The sequence below is a fragment of the Panthera onca genome, chromosome X (genome assembly GCF_046562875.1).
Source record: "Panthera onca isolate mPanOnc1 chromosome X, mPanOnc1 haplotype 2, whole genome shotgun sequence".
NCBI lineage: Eukaryota > Metazoa > Chordata > Mammalia > Carnivora > Felidae > Panthera > Panthera onca.
The window spans coordinates 102,051,582-102,070,604 of NC_138357.1; the positions used below are offsets into that span (position 1 = coordinate 102,051,582).

Consider the following 19,023-nt stretch of genomic DNA (forward strand, 5'->3'; position numbering starts at 1 on the left):
TTCAGCTCAGGTCATGATCTCGCCGTCCGTGAGTTCGAGCCCCGTGTCGGGCTCTGTGCCGACCGCTCAGAGCCTGGAGCCTGCTTCGGATTCTGTGTCTCCCTCTCTCTCTGACCCTCCCCCGTTCATGCTCTGTCTCTCTCTGTCTCAAAAATAAATAAACGTCAAAAAAAATTTAAAAATGTTTATCTTAAAGATGGGTTCTGACTACTGGAAATTTGTTTTTAATTTCTTGGCTTTGGTGATGGCAACATGGGATTATACGTATCCTTCTCTATATTGTTTCACAATAAAAGGTGTTTCAAAAATACGTATAGTGTGGTTCGGGTCAGACATGGGAAACCATGGATTCTATGCTAGAGTCGTGATTCAGCTTCCATGAACTGGATAATGAATTACCCCCACCAAAGAGACACTGGCATGTCTTGGAATTTATATTGGTGATTTGCTTTGCATTTGAAAATCTAAGCCAAACAGAGGCAGAATAATTAGACCCACAACTACTACAACTGTTTGTCGAACACTGCCAGGCACTGTTCTGAGAAATTTAAATACATTCCTTCATTTCACCCTCACAATTAACCTTTGGGAAAAAGTAGGAACTACTTTTATACTTACTTTTCAGCGAGGTCCCTGACTTGTCCAAGGCCACACAGTAAATTGTGAAGCCAGAATTCCAGCCTCGGCAGTGTGACCACCGTGCTCTGTTTGCTTGAGGAGGTGAGATCATGGGTCCAGGTACAAGCATGTATCCAGCCAGTGTTTGCAGTGAGACAGACACTCAGGAAGCTGGAGTAGGGTCTAATTATGCACGAATGGACCTGGGTCCAGTATATTAACAAATAGGCATGAGAGGACATACTTCAGCCTAGAAATCTTGGGCGTTGTCTTAGGAGAGAAAAATAAAAGGGGTATCAGCGGGGTAGGGCAAGTTAGAGCCGTGGGAGCGCTCCTCAGAGTAAGTCAGGTTCTGTAGCAAAAGAAAAACAACCCTAAGTGCTAGCATTCTTAGGTTTTACTACATGATTGTATTACTGGGAAAGCGGCGGGGCGGGGGGGTGGTGGGGTGGTAGCTGGGGACGAGTAAGGTACCATGATTTGGGACAAAGAACTAATTTAACTTTATTTATCAACACCTACAGTTTGAACCATGAGACGTTAGTGGAGGTACCTCCTACTCACCTCATCAAAGATGAAATATGTAGGAAGAAACAATCAACAGCCTAATGCTGAGTTAGCAGACCCACGTACGAAGCCACAATGGATGTGTCAGAAGGCGACTAGGATATTATTTATTTAAATCTATTTCATAGAATTGAGCACCACCTTAATGACCTGAAAGTGTTAAAGTAGGTCCCAAAGTACCTAAATTACTCCGTAAATGTAATTTATGCTCGAGAATAATCTGACTAACTTGATTTAGAACAGCAGGAAATAAGTTATGCTGCACATAAATGAAGCAGCAGTGTAATTTTAAATACTGCTTGCGTAGTGAATGAGAAGTTTAATATTTGCAAAATTTTAAAATCACTTGATTTATTATCCATATGTTTATACCGACATTTCTGTCCTTTTTTTAGTTGGTTTTACATTTCCTCTTACTGCCAGGGGAAAAAAAAACAACCAACCCCCCCCCCCCCCAACTAATAATGTAGAGGGTAAAACTTATATTTATTTTCCTGAATGGTATTTTTAATATCTCTCTGTGTTTCTAGTTGTCGCTGCCTTTTTCCTCCATCCTGGGCAGTCCGATAAGAGCCTAGTGACTGATTAGAGATGAAATTTATAAATGTAACATTGTAAAGCTAGAACAATTTATATATATTCATTGAGAATTTTCCTCGGTGGGTAAGAGTGTAAGTTTAAAAGCAGTCATGATAAAAAATGAAATTTTACATAGTAAATTCAAGAATAGATTTAGACTTTGCTGTTAACAACACATATTAAAATGCTGAAAAGTATATTTTAATATTTTATGCAATGCTTGAAATGGAGTTTAAAATATTATTACTCGCATTAAATGCCGTCACGTGTAAAGTGCATGCTTTTATTCTTTAATATTTTGTTTGAATAGACGTACTCATTTTTTAACATTAATTTTAACAATAAAATTAAATCAACTTTACGGTTTTCAAAGTTTTAGCGTGTGCAGGCCATAATGAATACTCTAGATTTAGATGTTTGCAAAGTGACAGTGTTAGTAGTTCAAACCAAGTCTTTTAATCCAAAAGTTTGGATTGCAGAAGTTGGGGGGAAAGGGAGAGAGGGGGAAAGAGGGCGTTTCAAGAATAAGGTACTGATGTACAAAGGCATACAGGCCTGAGGCAGCAGCAGGGCCTGGGGAACCACAGAGAGCCCTGTGTGGCTGACAAGTCCATCCTGTCTCATTTTTTGTGGGTCTGGAACAAGGCTGGAAGACTATAAGCAGGGGCCCACAGCCCGTTTCCCTTTTCTTCCTACCTCTGGCTTTGCCTTGCAGAGCCAGGGGTACTGTGATCATTAGGATCTATGGGCCCTTAGGGTTTTCTTCTTTTGAGAATCTTGGAGGAAAGATGATCTCTGGAAAGGAACAGGGCTTGGAAGGGGAGGAGGCTTTGCGGAACCTATTAGAAGGTGGTCGTCTCCAGCGCGGTGATGGGTGGAGGGACACCTCTGTGAAGCAGCCTAGAATGAAAAGTTGGTATTTAGAGGACATGTGGGAGAACAGCCACCTGCCGATAGCTGAAAAGAGTCGGCAAGAGGCTGATTTTGGTGGTGGGGTAGGGGGAAGCAAAGCAAAGTAGGAGGGAGACCGATGGCTGCTATAGAGGTAGAATGGTAAATTGTGACCAAATGTCAACTCCTGTGTGCTCTGGTTACTTCCGCCTGTTTCTCGGGCTCTGGTAGTGGGAAGAGTGTTGCAGGCGGTAGTCGTTAGCGTGTGAACCTGCCTTTTGAAATACTTGGAAGTTACTGCATTTTTCTGAGTATCAAAGTATGAAGTGCATGTTGTAGAAACACTTAACAACATGGAAAACTATACGGTGAAAGTCAAAATCAACTATAGTCTCACCAAGATGGGACAGTACCAACTATGCCTCATGGCTTTTTAGATTCTCTTTTAACCACAACTTTGACTGTAGTGATGTGTCTAGAAGACGGATGCAGTGTACAATTTTCTGTTAAAGGAAATAAATGCCTATGGTGTATCCTTAAGTCATTTATTGTGTATTAGATAGAGCCAAAAATATAAGAAAACAAAATAATGATTAAACATGCAAAATATTTCCAACGTCATTTTGAGGTTGATGGATATACCATATTTGAGCAACTCTAGAAAGCCCTTAATTATGAAAGGCAGAATTCATTCCTTTAAACTAGCTAGAGTTACAGATTACCCCTTTTGGCTGCCTTTGGCTGACTTTTTAATGCTAACAAGATACTGTTTTAGATATTTTTAACGTAAGAAATAGAGTTCATCATTAAATGTGGTATCTGATAAAATGCAATGTAGCTGTAGATGCGTTATTAAATATTTGGAAGACAATAAAGAAGATAAAAAGAAACAAAAATCCTACAACTATCTCTTTGAATTATTCAACTGGTAAGGCTTCATCCTGAAAAAAGGAAATCCCACGAAAGAAACTGGAAGACCGTGACGGGCATGATGGAAGCCAGGGAGATCCGAGTTAGAATCCCCTTTCTGGCATCTTACTCTGTTTACTTTTTGGCAGGCTGCGCAGCCTCTTACTTTTCTCTGGTAGAAAATGGGAACAATAATTGTTGCAGTGCAGGGGTGCTGCAGGAATCCAAGAATAAGTAAAAACTCAGAGCCCGCTGCCTGGCTTATAATAACTGTTAAGAAATCTTAATTCCGTTCTCTTCCCAATAAAAATAAGAGGGAGTTGGGGTATTATCTCAGTTCTAAAATAATTTATAGTTCCTAAATGGAGGTACAGACCTGAAAAGATGTTGAGATATTCAAAATTATAACCCATTGAAACTTTAAGAGCAGACTTCCTAGAACTTCTACAGGCTTATTGCACTCTGAGGCAGCCCCACAGCCAAGAACCTTCAGGATGGTTTTGGTTTCATGACAGCAAATACCTGTTTGGACAGGCCCCAGGAGACCCACTAGTTCATAAGCCCCATAAGACTTTAAAACTTACTTTGCAGAGTATTTTTCACCTTGACTGTACATTAGGATAGTTGGGGTGCTTTTAAAAATATGAATATCAGGATCCCACCTGAAAAGATACTGATGGTTCTGATGTGCAACTGTCTTAGGATAAACATACAGCCCTGACTCATTTCTGCCTCAGTCACTTCTGTGACTGGAACATGACTAAATACTTCCTTCTTAATATTCTTTTCTCGTGGGATAATAGCACAATACCTTACACTAAGTTCTTTCACCATTCCAGGTGAAAATGTTAGCAGATGCAATAAAACAACATTAAAGGAAGACAACACTCATCACCTGGTTTAGATGAGTCTATGAGTTAGCTGGTTGCTTATATCTGATCTGACGGTGTAAGTTACATCTGTCATCTTGGATGCTTGAGGACCTTAATGAATAAACTCTTTCAGATCAGAAGTAATACCAAATTTGTAGGCTTCATGAGATAATTTGATTTTGACTCAAAACCTATGTTGACATTGACCCTCTTTCTATCTTTGAAATACTTATTAGATGCTAATATACTTTTTAAATTCCTGGAACTTTTTTTTTTACAAATTAAATATGCTAATAGGGAAGAAAATGTTAATACTCCATAATTGTTGTTTTTAGCTTTGTTTCAGTCAAGAAATGTGTTTGATTTTGAAGGGAAAATATATAGCCTTTTATTTTAATTCATCCTTTTTATTCAGTATCATTTACCTCTCTTAATTGAAACTGAAATCTACAAATGTGAGAACCGATCAAAATAATATCCTTGCCAGTGTAGCAAAACATACATGCTATGTCCATATAATTGGTATAATCTATTTATTTTACTTGATCCATATTTTTGCCTCTAGGCGATTTGACAGATCTGTGGAAAAGTGGCGGCGGTTTCATTATGATATGAAGATACTCAATCAATGGCTAACAGAAGCTGAACAGTTTCTCAAAAAGACACAAACTCCTGAGAATTGGGAACATGCCAAATACAAATGGTGTCTTAAGGTAAGGTTTTGAGACCTCTTTTTTCAGACTGTCTTTATCTTCACCACAATATCACAACTTTTTAGCTGCTTTAAGCTCAGGCTGTGAAGGATGACGGCAATTTACAATTCCTGACTTTTGTTGTGATCACTACACCTACAGAGGATCATTGTAATGACCATGTTGGGAGACTGTTCTGTGGACTACTTGTCTCAAGGTGAGAGTTAGCCTAGGTATAACTGGCTTATCTGATGAACTGCAAAGTATAATTGAACCTGTGATATAGGGAAGCATCTTGCAGCAGGGTGTCCTGTGGCTTTGGGGTAGTTTGTGTTTTTGCCTTATGTTGAATCCTGTCCAGGAGGAGAACCTGTGGTAGACTTAGCAATAATGTAGTTCTGGAAATATCCATCATGATAAAAGTATAGTTCTGTTTCCCTAGAGACAATTGTGGTGATGTAGCAATATTTGTATATATTCTATTGACACAATGCCTTCTGAGATAGTCCAGAGGCCAAAACAAATGCAGAGTTAATTGGTGGTACTTATTGACTTTTTTATGGCTTATGTTAATGGAAACGCAACATATGGATTATAACCAGCGTATAGTTTATTTTCAAGTTGCTGTGTCTTTTGAGTGTGCAAATAAAGATAAATTAGATTTTGGAGGTTATAACTTAGGTTATAAAATATATAGTTTAGGTACAAGATATACTGAGTTTATTACACCAAGTCTTAAGTACTTTTTGCAACTTTTTTTTTTTTTTTTAATTTTTTTTTCAACGTTTTTTATTTATTTTTGGGACAGAGAGAGACAGAGCATGAACGGGGGAGGGGCAGAGAGAGAGGGAGACACAGAATCAGAAACAGGCTCCAGGCTCCGAGCCATCGGCCCAGAGCCTGACGCGGGGCTCGAACTCACGGACCGCGAGATCGTGACCTGGCTGAAGTCGGACGCTTAACCGACTGCGCCACCCAGGCGCCCCGCAACTTTTTTAGCTCAAATTGTTCACGTACCAATTTTCAGTCAAGCAGATTTGAATTGTGGCTGGATTCATAAAAGCAGTATCATATTCAAACTTACAGTTCTCTATTCTCAAATAGTTTTTTTGCCTGGCAAAAATACCTTTTGATATTAATGAAGTAAGCTTGCAAGCACTTACTCATATGTAGGCAATGTAAACATATGGCGTGAATAATTTTAAAATCTTTTGTAATTATATGTATATCAAACTTGTATATACATCAGCATTGGCACTGGAGATAGAAGAAACGCACGGCTTTCCAATCTGCCATCATACAGAAAATACATTTTGTAATAGCACTTAAGTAAACTTTGGGCTCCTGCAGCATCCCTAGGTCTCTAAAATATGTGTCACAAAGGTGCCATTGAGGAGATGTTAAACTTCTTGCCATTGCCAGAGATACCCTATAGAAGTCGTTATATATTTTAATCTGGTTTTATTATTTAAAAATATATACGCTCACTATAAAAAATAAAGCAATGCGCAAGTGTGTGTATACTTCCATTCTACTCCTCAGGGAGTGGTTGTTTAGATATGGATTTTGGTACATATTTCAGGTCAGCATCTTTGGGGAAGCCCCCTCTGAGATGGCGATTAGCATACGGAAGGCTGATTAGGGAGTGCTTTTGGAAATTGAGAAATTGGTTTATGATGTGCCTTGGTATAATTTTCTTCATGTTTCTTGTTCTTGAGGCCTCTTAAGCTTCTTGGCAAATATGGGTTTTTAATGTTCCTCAAATGTGGAATTTTTAAGGCGTTAGTTTGAAGGTTCGGTTCCTTTTTATTTTCGGTCTTTTTTCCTGTGTAATTCATTTTACATGATTTATATTGTCAAATTGACCATCGAATCTTTTGCTATGCCTAATCTGTGGTTAATCCCATCTAGTGTAGCTTTTCAACCCCAGACATTATTGTTTTGTGTGATTCAACACATTGTCAAAGTATGATTTGGGTCTTGTAACATCTTTCATGTCTCTACTCAACTTATCACTCTTTCCTCTACCTTTTTGAAAATGTGGAATACAATTATAACAACTGTTAAAATGTCCTTGTCTTGTAATTGTATCATCTGTGTCTATTTTGGGTTGATTTCAATTAATTTTTCTCTTCATTATGGGTGTTATTTCCCTGCTTCTTTGGATGACTGGTAATTTTCACTGGATGCCAGATGTGAATTTTAACTTGTTGAGTGCTTCATATTTTTGCACAGATAAAGATTCTCGACCTTTGTTCTGGGACACAGTTAGTTTATTGGCAACGATTTGATCTTTTGAGCACCTCTCTTTGAGACTTTGTGAGTTTTGAGCAGAGCAGCCTAAGTCCAGTGACCCACTACTGAGACAAAACCCTTCTGAGTACGGTCTCTGATGCCCTGTGAATGATGAAGTTTTCTACTGTGGCTGGCAGGAACAGGCACTATTCCAGCCATTTGTGAGGTCTGGTGACTGTTACTTTAATCTTTTTGTGTAGCTCTCTCCCTAGTCATGTGTAGTTTCCTCACATGTGCCAGCTGATCAGGATTCAGCTGTAGACTGGAAAGGAACTCTCTAGGTCTCCAGTGTTCTCTCTCTCGGCATCTGTCTCCTATTTGGTACTCTGCCCTGTGACCCGTAGCCACCTTGGACTCCAAGGAGTCCCAGCTTCATCTCATCAACTCAGGGAGCCCTCCTAGCTTTGTGATGGTTTCTTATCCTTTGTCACAGCCTTGATTTCTCTTCAGACAGTAAGCTGGAGCAAATGTAGACTCACGTCATTTGTCTCTAATTTCTCAAAGATCTGTATCTGTCATTGCCTGGTAAATAATGGCTTCACAGCCATCACTTCGTACATTCTGTCCATTTTATCAAGCTTTTAGCCAATAAGTTAAATCTGTTGTCTGTTACTCCAGCTTGGCTAGAAGCTGCTAATTGATGTCATATGATCTTTTAGTACATTTACTTGTATATACTCTTGCAACTGTGTAATGCTGGTAAATGCTTTAAGAGTGTCTTAAGATCCCCAGTTCTTGACAGTGTGGTTTAACTGAAATGTATAAACATCTTTTAAAAACTCTTTCCCTTAACTGGAGGACTTTTTTAAAATGACTATTTTATTTAGACTGTTTTTGACTCAATTTCTACATGAAACATGGAAGGGAATTCTGGATGTCCAGGGAAAAGTTCTTTTAGCTAAGAAACTGTGAATGATATTGCAAGTCCTTTAAAAAATTAAGGTGTTTTCCCCCCTGGTGATAAGAAAGCTCCAAGATCATGCACATGCACATGCATAAGATGCCTGGGGTTATCCTTCCATTCTGGTAAGTCTCAGAAAAAGAGTCCAGAAAGACTCTGTAAGGCACCACCATTAGTAGGACACAAAGAAGTTCTGATAATTTCAGCTATCTTGGCCGTAATCGTTGTCAACTGAGGAATAACAATTAGGAGAAAGAGTTTAAATTTTTGCTAAGAAGTTATTTTAGGAAACAGAATGTTGATGGTGCCTGTTAGGAGCAGAGAGATTTGTTGGCATGGACCAGTAATGGTTGCTTTGAGGAAAATCAACCAAGCAGCCCATATACTAAACAGATATGTACAGCGGTACATGGGGATTTAAAGCCTCATACGTAGAAGGTTTAGCAACAGTATCACGTCTAGATATGAAATAAATAAAAAGAATGTACAATGTTATAAGCGTTTATATATTTCTATCAAACTGCATTTTATTTCACTCATTCACTTAAAAAAAAAAAAAGATCAGTGTCCTACTGACTCTTGGTGTTGTCATTCAAAATAGAATGACTGCCAACACCAGAAAGATGGTCTGGTTCTGTGCAACTCAATGATTTTTTTCTCTGTGGCAAGTTAATAAAATTAAATATATGAATCCATGTTTCTCAAGATATTCCAAAACTTTCTTTATGCCACCGTAGAAAAATCGCATGTTTTTCATGTAATTACATGTTCTAAAAAATTACATGTTTTTCATGAGAATATATCAATTGTGTTATATGCCACTAAAAACTCACTTGTTAATACATTCACTCGATTACTTGTGCCTCTTCTTCTATATTCATGCCACAAGCAGTAACTGAGTGCACGTGCAAAGTTATATTACCCACAAAAATATTGACATGCCACATTAGGTAGGCTCTGATAAAAGTTTTGAAGATTGGCTAAGAGGTTGGAAGGCACATTCAGAAAGTGTTGGTTCAAATCCTAGCTCCTTTAGCTTAATAGTTGCAGAATCTTAGAAAAGTGTCTTAAGTCTCTCCATGCCTCTGCTGTCTCTTCTCTTAAATAGGAATAGAAGTGCAATCTGCATATGGCACTTAGAATTGCGTTCTCCCCAAAATAATTGCTCATTAAAATGAAAGATATTATTATAACTTCATAAGTGCTTAGCCTATATCTATAAAAACACAAATGTATTCACTTAATTACTGTCCCCAGACGTCGGAAATCAGATTGAACAACCTGGCAATTTCACTAAACCTTGTTTTTTTTAATGAATTATGACATTTTCTCAAAGGACAGCTCTTGGATTAGGAATCGAGGAAAATTCTAGTCCAGCCAAGCACATCGTCCTCAGATAGCTGATACTTCTGCCTACTCATTTTAGAGCAAGAAGAAATGTTAACGGGAGTTTTCAAAGGGAGAGCTGAACACCATGAGAGAAAGTTATGAAAATAACACGAACTCCTATAGTAACCGTGAATTGGTGCACCAGGAAGTACCTTGAATGAAAAAGGAAAAATGGAAATCATGATGTGTCCTAACATTTAGCTTTACAGTTTATTCCAGAGTAAAAAGAAGTAAATTTTAAAACATGGACTGTTATTTAATGGGGTTGAAAATTCTTGAGGTTTACAGTAGAAATGATCAAAATCGCCATTAGATCGGATATTTAAAAAAGTGGAATATTCTTGCTGTTAATGGAAATGGAGGCTGTTTGTTCTTTGGAGCAGTGCTGCTCAGTGGACCATATTTCAGCTCTGGAAAGCAGTCTGCAGTTACTCAATAAATTAAACAGAAAATTTCCACAGGACCCAGCAATTTCACTGCTGGATTTGAAAACATGTGTTCAAACAAAAACTTGTAGATGAATGCTCACAGGAGCACTATTCATAATAGCTAAAAGGTGGGAAAAGAAAAACAAATTCCCATTAACAAATGACTAAATAAAAACTAACAGCACCTTCTAAAGATTGTTGCCATGAGCAAGCAAGAAACCTTGAAATCTTAAGAAATGCCGTTTAAAATCCAGCTTAAGAAGTAAACAGAAGAGGGATTGTTTAGATGAAAGTTTTTAGGCTTTAGAGTGACGAATGTTAAGCAAATATAGGTGTGAAAAACAGCAGCGTGTTATTTTGACACGAATTAACTGCTGTTCTTAGGCAAAGCATCATCTTTTTAAGGTTACGTTAATTAATTTTCTGGTATATCTTTCAATGTTACTGTGTTTTACTCCTCCATAATATATATTATATTGTACATGTACTATACACACACACACACACACATATTGCTGTAAAGAAATTGAGTTAAAACTGTTTATTTTGTAACATGATGATACAACTTAATTCACTGATTGAGGATACAGTCAGCATGGATTAGATATGCCATGTTGGAATGTTCATGTTCACCATCAAATCTCAAATACTTAGTCTAAACTTACGTCCCAGTTACGCAGAATATACTTTGCCTTTTCTCAAATTGGAAACCTGCATGAAGATAGAAAATTACTTATAAACCGTGTAGTTACAGCCTGAGAACATCCCTGTGATCTCTCGGAGGAGACAATAAATGGAGAAAACAGGCTCTGTGTCTTGGAGTTGGGGAGAGAAGGCAAAAAAGAAGAATCTAAGAGGCTAAGTTTAGCTCCTCTTCAGCTCTGCCTTACCTTGGCTATTTGTGATGGAGAGAAGAACCGCCAAGTACTTTGTAAAGGACCCAAATCTTACTAAGTTTAGATTCACAGAGCACATTGGACTTAGGTAGCTCCTGCCCAAAAGTTTGAGACAAGTGAGTCTGTGAAAATGCTTTCTTCCTCATAAAGGAAGTACCCGGGGTTTCTAATTCTTCTCACCCAGTTTGCAGCCCACAAAGGCCTCCAGCAGCAGGTGTCATTATTGAAAGCCATTGGCTTGCCCAGAGAGAGAGCTGAATGGATGTGCGTGGGTCCCTGACACGGTCTCCTATACAGTGAGTTTTGGTATTTTTCTTTGCAGGTACTTTAATACTTAACTGGTAATCTGCTCCCTCCGATGACTTTATAGGAGATAAATGACTCTGAATGCGTAGGGATTAAATCAAAGGCTATCTAGAAAAAGGCATATGGCGTAAAAGGCCAAATTGAAGACAAGTATGCTTTCCATACAGTCGGCTTTTACAGGGCTGATTTCACCAGCTGGCTGGTGAGTTGGACGGCTTCTTAATAGCCGCACTGCTGGGCCTCAACTGCTGATAGAAACTTTGATGGAAGAATGACTTGAGTAAAAATTTCTGCCATCTGTTGCCCTTCATTGGGACCCCAATGGTAAGAAATTTATACTATTGCTGGCCTTTATATTTCCCCAGCAGTAATAAAGTTTTGTTTGGGAGTGTCCGTTTCTGTGACTAGAGGACACACACTAACATTAAGAAAATCAGCATGAAAATTTACTGCCAAGAGAATCTGTCTCTCGTTGCTTGCTTTAGGATTGCAGCGTTGTAGAAGCACGGGAATATATCTTGAAGTGAACTTTTCAATGTTATTAGCTGGTAGTGGCAGGAGAATTCAGTCTCAATACAGTTAAACAGTTGGGCCCTCGATTCTTACGTAAATATTGTTAGCCTTTTATTGCTGCTTAGAAACTCCTCCACAACTTCTTGGCTCCTATGCGTCTTTTCGGAAGTAGTAAATAACAGATTTATTGGGAGTTTGGCACCGTGCAGAAATTCAGAGAGGGGCTCTAAAGTGTTGCCTATCAAATGTGTCTTTCATAAAATAAGTATATTAAATTAATTGGATAATTCCAATGGCTTGTTCTTGTTGTCCGGCATGGCGTGTTTAAGGAGATGACAGATTGCCACACATTATCGGGAAGAAGCAAGAACCAAAACTATAACTTACTGTAATGACCAGAGCAGTAAAGAACTGCTTAAAATGCATGAAAAACATTCTCAGAGTCAGAAATTATCAAGAGGGTAAGAATCGACAAATAAAAAGTGAAGCATGCTAATTGCAAATTCCAAATTGAAAAAAAAAAAACAAAACAGCTCACATCAACAGAGAAGCGATGTGAATTTGAAATTATTGTTTGATGAAGCATAACATTAATGCTAATATAAGTAATTTTCGTGAAGTGCCAAAGTTTGCAATGAGAACGTTCTTCTTGCTGTTTCTTCTCACATAACTTCTTACCCTTTCTTCTAATTCTTGTTCCCATGATTAAATTTGCTTTTCTCTTTGCTTGAGGGTTCTACCCTAGCTTCCAGTTCTCCTGCACTGTGCCCTGTCCCCGCTCCGTCTCAGGATTTTTGTACACTTCCCTTTATTTATATACATCTGTGCTCTAATGATTTTTCTCAGACATGCCTTTGGTCACTTCTCCTGTCTTAAAGAAATCTCTCTCTCTCTCTCTCTCTCTCTCTCTCTCTCCCTCCCTCCCTCCCTCTCTCTCTCACACACACATACACACACGCATGCACACTTTCTTCATAATACTGTCAATTGCTGAAATTGCAATATATGTTTGCATATTTATTATCTATATTTGAAACTAGAATGTAAACCTTGCAGGGACTTTGTCTTTCTTGGTCACAGATAGATACTTGAAACTTAGAAAAATCTCTTCGTATATAGAACATATAACGCTCATATAACGAATAATGAAATATATGAAAGAATTCTGTATTCATCATATTATTGGGCAGACTATTCCCAAACTTGTCCTTCCTTCCATTTTTGCTCCGTCGCATATCCAAGAACTTCGACCTTAGAGTGAGCTGCCCCGTCCTCTTCTTTGAACAGATTCTTTGAGATTTTTTCATATTTGCCGAAAGTTTAACAATATGATGGCTCCATTCTCTTACTCATTGACCATATCATAAATAACTGAATCCACTCAACAAACATTTAGTGTGAGCCTACTGAGTGGAAGGCTTTGCTTGCTGCTAGGGATACGGAGTTGGCAAAGAAACCCATTTCCTTTAGCAAGCTAACAGCCTCATGATTGTAGCATATTAAGGCTAAGGTGGAAACACATGGAACTGTGTAAACACACCAGATAGCCATAAAACTAGCCTAGGGGAAATGGGAGTGCTTTTTTCTACAGGAGTTGTTTGTGTACTCTGGTCCTTTTTTTTTTTTTTAATTTTTTTTTTTCAACGTTTATTTTAACTCTGGTCCTTTTTGACACTCGTCGGTTACACTTCCATGATTCCCAAACTCAACTGAGAAAACATGACTTGGAGAACCAGGGAAGAGCAGTGTTGTGAAAGGCAGCCCAAGGAAAGAGCTAGCTACGAGGAAGTCATAGAGAGAGTGAGAAAATGTTCTCACGTAAGTTGTGAATTTTGAAAAATGATAAAATTGACAAATTATAGTACAAGAGGCCTGTTCACAGGCGAGATGGTTCAGGATGAACTATTCATCAAGCTGAATAGCAGGTATCTAGTCATAAGAATGGTAAATGTTCCTACTATAGAACCAAATTATAGGTACAAACCAGAGACCAGGATTATTGGCAAACGGCATAATAACAAATTCTAAAAGTCGTTTGTGAGGCTATAATTGACAGAACATTACTGGCAATTAATTTGTACTAAGTCATTCTGATCACTACTGATAGGAAAGATTCAGCGGTATGGGGAAAAGAAAAATAGATACATCAGAGATGAACACATATCTATATAGTAGCACGTTCCCCTTGAAGCTTTGTTGGTTCACCATTTTTTCAGTAGATAATTTTAGTTTATAACTCTGTCGTCCTTCAAGTTTTCATCCCTTCTTTGTCCAGGTTCAGACTTTCATTTTACTTAGACTCACTGGGGGAATATTTCAGAGACACTGAAACAATGGACGAATATGCTACCATAAACTCCAGGACTTCATGTGGAATATTGAACTGGTTTTTGTTAGAAGTAAATATCTCACCTTTGATATCTCTCAGAGTACTTGCAATGAAGTGGATTTCAATACAATATATATTACACTTAATATTGGCCCTAGGAATATTAAATTCTTTTTTTTTTTTTTTTAATTTATTTTTGGGACAGAGAGAGACAGAGCATGAACCGGGGAGGGGCAGAGAGAGAGGGAGACACAGAATCGGAAACAGGCTCCAGGCTCCGAGCCGTCAGCCCAGAGCCCGACGCGGGGCTCGAACTCACGGACCGCGAGATCGTGACCCGGCTGAAGTCGGACGCTTAACCGACTGCGCCACCCAGGCGCCCCAGGAATATTAAATTCTTAAGAGCAAACTTGTGGGGCCAAATCCTTCCAGCTACCTGTTTTTGTAAATAAAGTTTTACTGGAACTCAACCACACATTTATTTACAAACCGTCCATGGCTGCTTTGTTGCTCCAAAGGCAGAGTTAAGTAGTTGTAGACACTGCCTGGCCTGTGAAGCTTAAAATATTAACTGTGTAGCTCTTTATAGAAAAAGTTTGCTAACTCTTGCTTTAGGAGATAGAGTATTAAGTTGCCATGAAAATCCGAGCGCCCTTTTTACCTTCTCTTTAAGCATTCTTTGTTACTTGATATCATAGAGAAATGGACTTGGGCCACATTCATAAAACAAATTGAAAGTCATGGTAACGAAAAGAGGTAATCAAAACAGACTTGTTATTTAAGTCAACTGTCAACTCCATGCATTAAGAGAAGGAGTTTGATTGAAAACCAAAAGAGGTTTTAAAGTCGCTTAAATAATGTGCAGTGGGCTTAGCCATTTTGAAGAGTGTACAGCAGCTTTTACTGAGACTACCACCAGTTCCCTTGGAGCACCTGAGCAGTTTTAGTGGGACAATAAATCAGTAGTCAGCCAAGAGAGTTCTAAAGGTGGTTCTGCCAGAGCCTTTCTCTTACCATATCCATGGTCCTAGCCATAGGTCCTGAGCTTGGATTTTAATACAATATATTTATTTTTTACAATATCTTATTTTTTAAGATTTTTCCAATCTTATTTTTTTTTTCTTGAGGCTTGTAATTAATTTTTTGTGGTAATTGATGAGGTTGGAGTTTATTCATTGTAATGAGAATGCCTGGTCAAAAACAACAAATTACTCCTCCTATGGGGACCCTTTGGAGTCCTGCTGTTCCAAGCTGGATTCTTGGATTTTCCCTTTAGTCCTGTGCACCCCTCCATTTCCTTACTTGTATCTCCTTATTGGCAGAGGCAATTTCTGTTGCTGATCAATGAAGAACTCTAAAGGAAACCTAGTGTCCTCAGAGAAACTCTTCATTTAGCCTGGCTCCTTTTATAAAGAAGTTTGCGTCCCCTTGGAAAGGCTGCAAAACGTAACCATTTGCATGTAATGAACAGTTTGCAATACTTTGAGATTGATGCGCAATTTCTCTTTGACAGGAGAGAAACAATTAGGATCAACCGTGGTCGTATATTCCAGAATACCAGTGTTGTTTCCACGCTTTAAGTGTTGTTGGATCATTATATGAGATTCATAATTTTGTCCTGTTGTGCCCACTTTTGCATTACCATTCAGTCTTAATTTATTATACACTATTAAAAGTTTTTAGGTAATTTGTTCTTATTGCTACTCAGACATTAAAATGTCTGCAGGCTGTGAAAATGAATAAATTTAATGTGCCAGCCCAGTTCTCCAAATCCTGGCATTACAACTAATAGTACAGGCTTATATTGTATTGTAAATCCTAGTTAACATGGATTTATTTTGAAAATCCCATTCTACTGCTATTTTCAAATAACACATTTTTTCAAACATTTCATCCTTGAATTTCTATTTGTATTTAATAATAAATGTTAATAATATACGGCTTTTGTCTGTGCTTACAAAAGGACCGTCTATGTATTTTTAAATATGATAATGGATTGGTGAAATAACCTTAACTTTAAAACAACGCAATTGTTAAGCTAAGCTGTACCACTTTTTCATTTCTTTTACGGAGGTTTATGAACATTTGTTTAAGTTGTATGTCATAAGGAGCAAACTCTACCAATCCCTACTTCACATTAAATGTGAAAATTTAATCACATGACCAGGGCCATCCCTAGAAAAGTGTTGATATTTCAGAGTCTCCTTGGGATATCATTAAGAACAGAAATTTTGAAGTGGAATTAGAATAACGTTTAGATAAGAGAAGCACAGGGCACCAACCACTCCACAATGCATGGGGCCTAGGAGACACCACTCAGCTCTCCGACCCGAGAGATGGATTTGCCCATAAGATTTCCTATATTGTATTTTATTTTTTTTTTAACGTTGATTTATTTTTGGGTCAGAGAGAGACAGAGCATGAACGGGGGAGGGGCAGAGAGAGGGAGACACAGGATCTGAAGCAGGCTCCAGGCTCTGAGCCATCAGCCCAGAGCCCGACGCGGGGCTCGAACTCACGGACCGCGAGATCGTGACCAGAGCCGAAGTCGGACGCTCAACCGACTGAGCCACCCAGGCGCCCCTAGATTTCCTATATTTTAGAGAACCCATGTACCACACTGAGTTCTAGTTTGAACATTTAGCCCTGGCAGTTCCTTATATTTCAATTAACTTTGAAAATCAATACATTTATTCAGCAGACTTTGACATGGGAACTGCTGTGTGTCAGACCCTGTACAGGGCAGTCAGAATGTTGAAATTGAGCCAGTTCCAGTCAATTCATAGAGAATAAAAGTTTACCAAGTCGATTGACATTTAAATGATTGTAACAGAAATGGTATGTTCAGCAGATGGATATTTAAGCAATTAAAATAACAGCTGAGAAGTATAATAGAGGTAGCTGTAACATCAGGGGAGTTAGGGAAGGGAGAACGAAAGAAGTAACTAATTGGCTAGAAAGTTTGGAAGAGCTTCAGAGGAGGTGATGAGGGAATTAAGTGAGACGAGGCTACGTTCGGAAAAAGGAGAAAATATTTGAAAGTGATTGTGTTATAAAAAATTGTGGTCCGAGTAGAGCACAGTGAAAAGTGCTCTTGGTCAGATCATGGACACCTGGAAAGAAATTGCCAGAAATGATGCCGAGGATATATCATTTCTATTTTTCTTGGCTGCATTTTGTTTTTGTTTTGTTTTGTTCCTTTTTCGTTGTGTTTTAATGGAGTAGTGTTTTCCAAACTGTGAGTCATGGACCAGTTTGTGGATCACCACCAACATTTGTTTTGGGTGAAGCAAAATAGAAAATATCAGGGTTCATTACACCTACTGCAGAACTGGTCCATAGGTTTTTGTTGTTGTTGTTTTAATTGTGTGTGTGTGTGTTTAATTGAACATTACAAGGTAGTAATATGATGACTATAAAGGAAGAATTTAGTTTTAAAAAAATTAAGAAGCAAGTTTAGAAATGGATACATTGGGGAAGATAGTATAAAATCAATTTTACAAAAACACATGCCCAGAAAGATGTAATCCAAGATTTATTTAACCATAGTAGCTTATAAAGTTTATTTAAGTGCCTTGCTATTTTGTTATTTTGTTATTTGTTATTTTTTATTCTTAAGTAGGCTTCACGCCCAGCATGGAGCCCATCACAGGGCCTATTTTAAAGGTTACAAGTGAAATTACTTGATGTGATTCATATATATATATATATTTTTTTTTTTTTCATATACATACATATATATGTATATATATGTATGTGTATATGTATGTATACATGTGTATACATATGTATATGTGTGTGTGTATATATATATATATATATATATATATATATATATATCAGCAAGATAAGTAGAAAAGTAGAAAAGTAGAAATAGTATTCTGAAAAGTCTTTTACAAAGGCTCAGGAAGGTTAAATATTTTACCCCAAATCACTAGGCTAACAAATAAAGGCCTTGGGATCTGAATCCCATGCAGTTTACTGATGATCAGCTAGAAGTTAGAGATGTTGAGCAAGCAAAAAAAAAAAAAAAAAAAATTACAGCTTGGCCTAATAAAGTATTGAGGAAACTAATGAAGAAATAATAGTTGTCAATCACTACAGGACAAGGCCTCCTAAAAAGGTGTTAAGGATATTAATAAAGATGAAACTTCTTCGATGTATAAAAAATGTTTTTTAATGATGAGTATAGGCCTTTCTTATCGTATCATATTAGAAAGGGTGGGACATAACATCTTTATTATGATGGGTTATAATTTAACTCATAGTATGTCAAAATCAAAGTATTAGAAGGGGCCATCTTTTTTTTAAAACAAGATAATGTTAGAGTTGTTAATGATGACAATAACAGTCATAACATAACAAGGCACTTTATAATTTATGAAGCACTTTCAATTACATTGTCATTCTCATATTAATCTCCTAGTGAGATACAGATTTGGGGAATCGTTTATTACTGTAAGTAGCAGATTACTGAGGGGAGAGAAGATAAAGGGCCAATTATTTATTTCTCCCTGATCTGGAATCAGAGTAGGGTCTTGGCAGGAGGGGAGAATTTGGCAGGTAGCTTCCGTCTACGGAAGATATGGTCATTGGACAGTGTGTAGTGAGGGCTGATGTTCTCCACGAGAACTTTGACAGTGAAAAGCTCAGTGTTCCCACAGAGTAGCTGCGCTTTGAAGATCATAGCCTAGAACTGAGCAGTTCTAGACATTCCACGTATAAACGTCTTTTAAATGGTTTATTTCTACTTCCGTGTCCATTTGACGATGTTGTGTATGTGTATTTTCTGTTTGAAAATAAAGCAGCGAATGTGATTAAGATGCACTTCCTTAGTA

At 37.9% G+C, this 19,023-nt stretch overlaps 1 protein-coding gene across 12 annotated transcripts in view; it reads left to right on the forward strand.

The window, feature by feature from the left end:
• Nucleotides 1-19,023, forward strand: part of DMD (dystrophin) — a 2,113,538-nt gene that overhangs the window by 1,039,114 nt on the left and 1,055,401 nt on the right. For all 12 annotated transcript variants that reach the window (XM_081792827.1, XM_081792829.1, XM_081792824.1 and 9 more), the window contains one exon: nt 5,002-5,149. In XM_081792827.1, the coding sequence (XP_081648953.1) occupies nt 5,002-5,149 (148 nt within the window). The remainder of the gene's footprint in view (nt 1-5,001; nt 5,150-19,023) is intronic.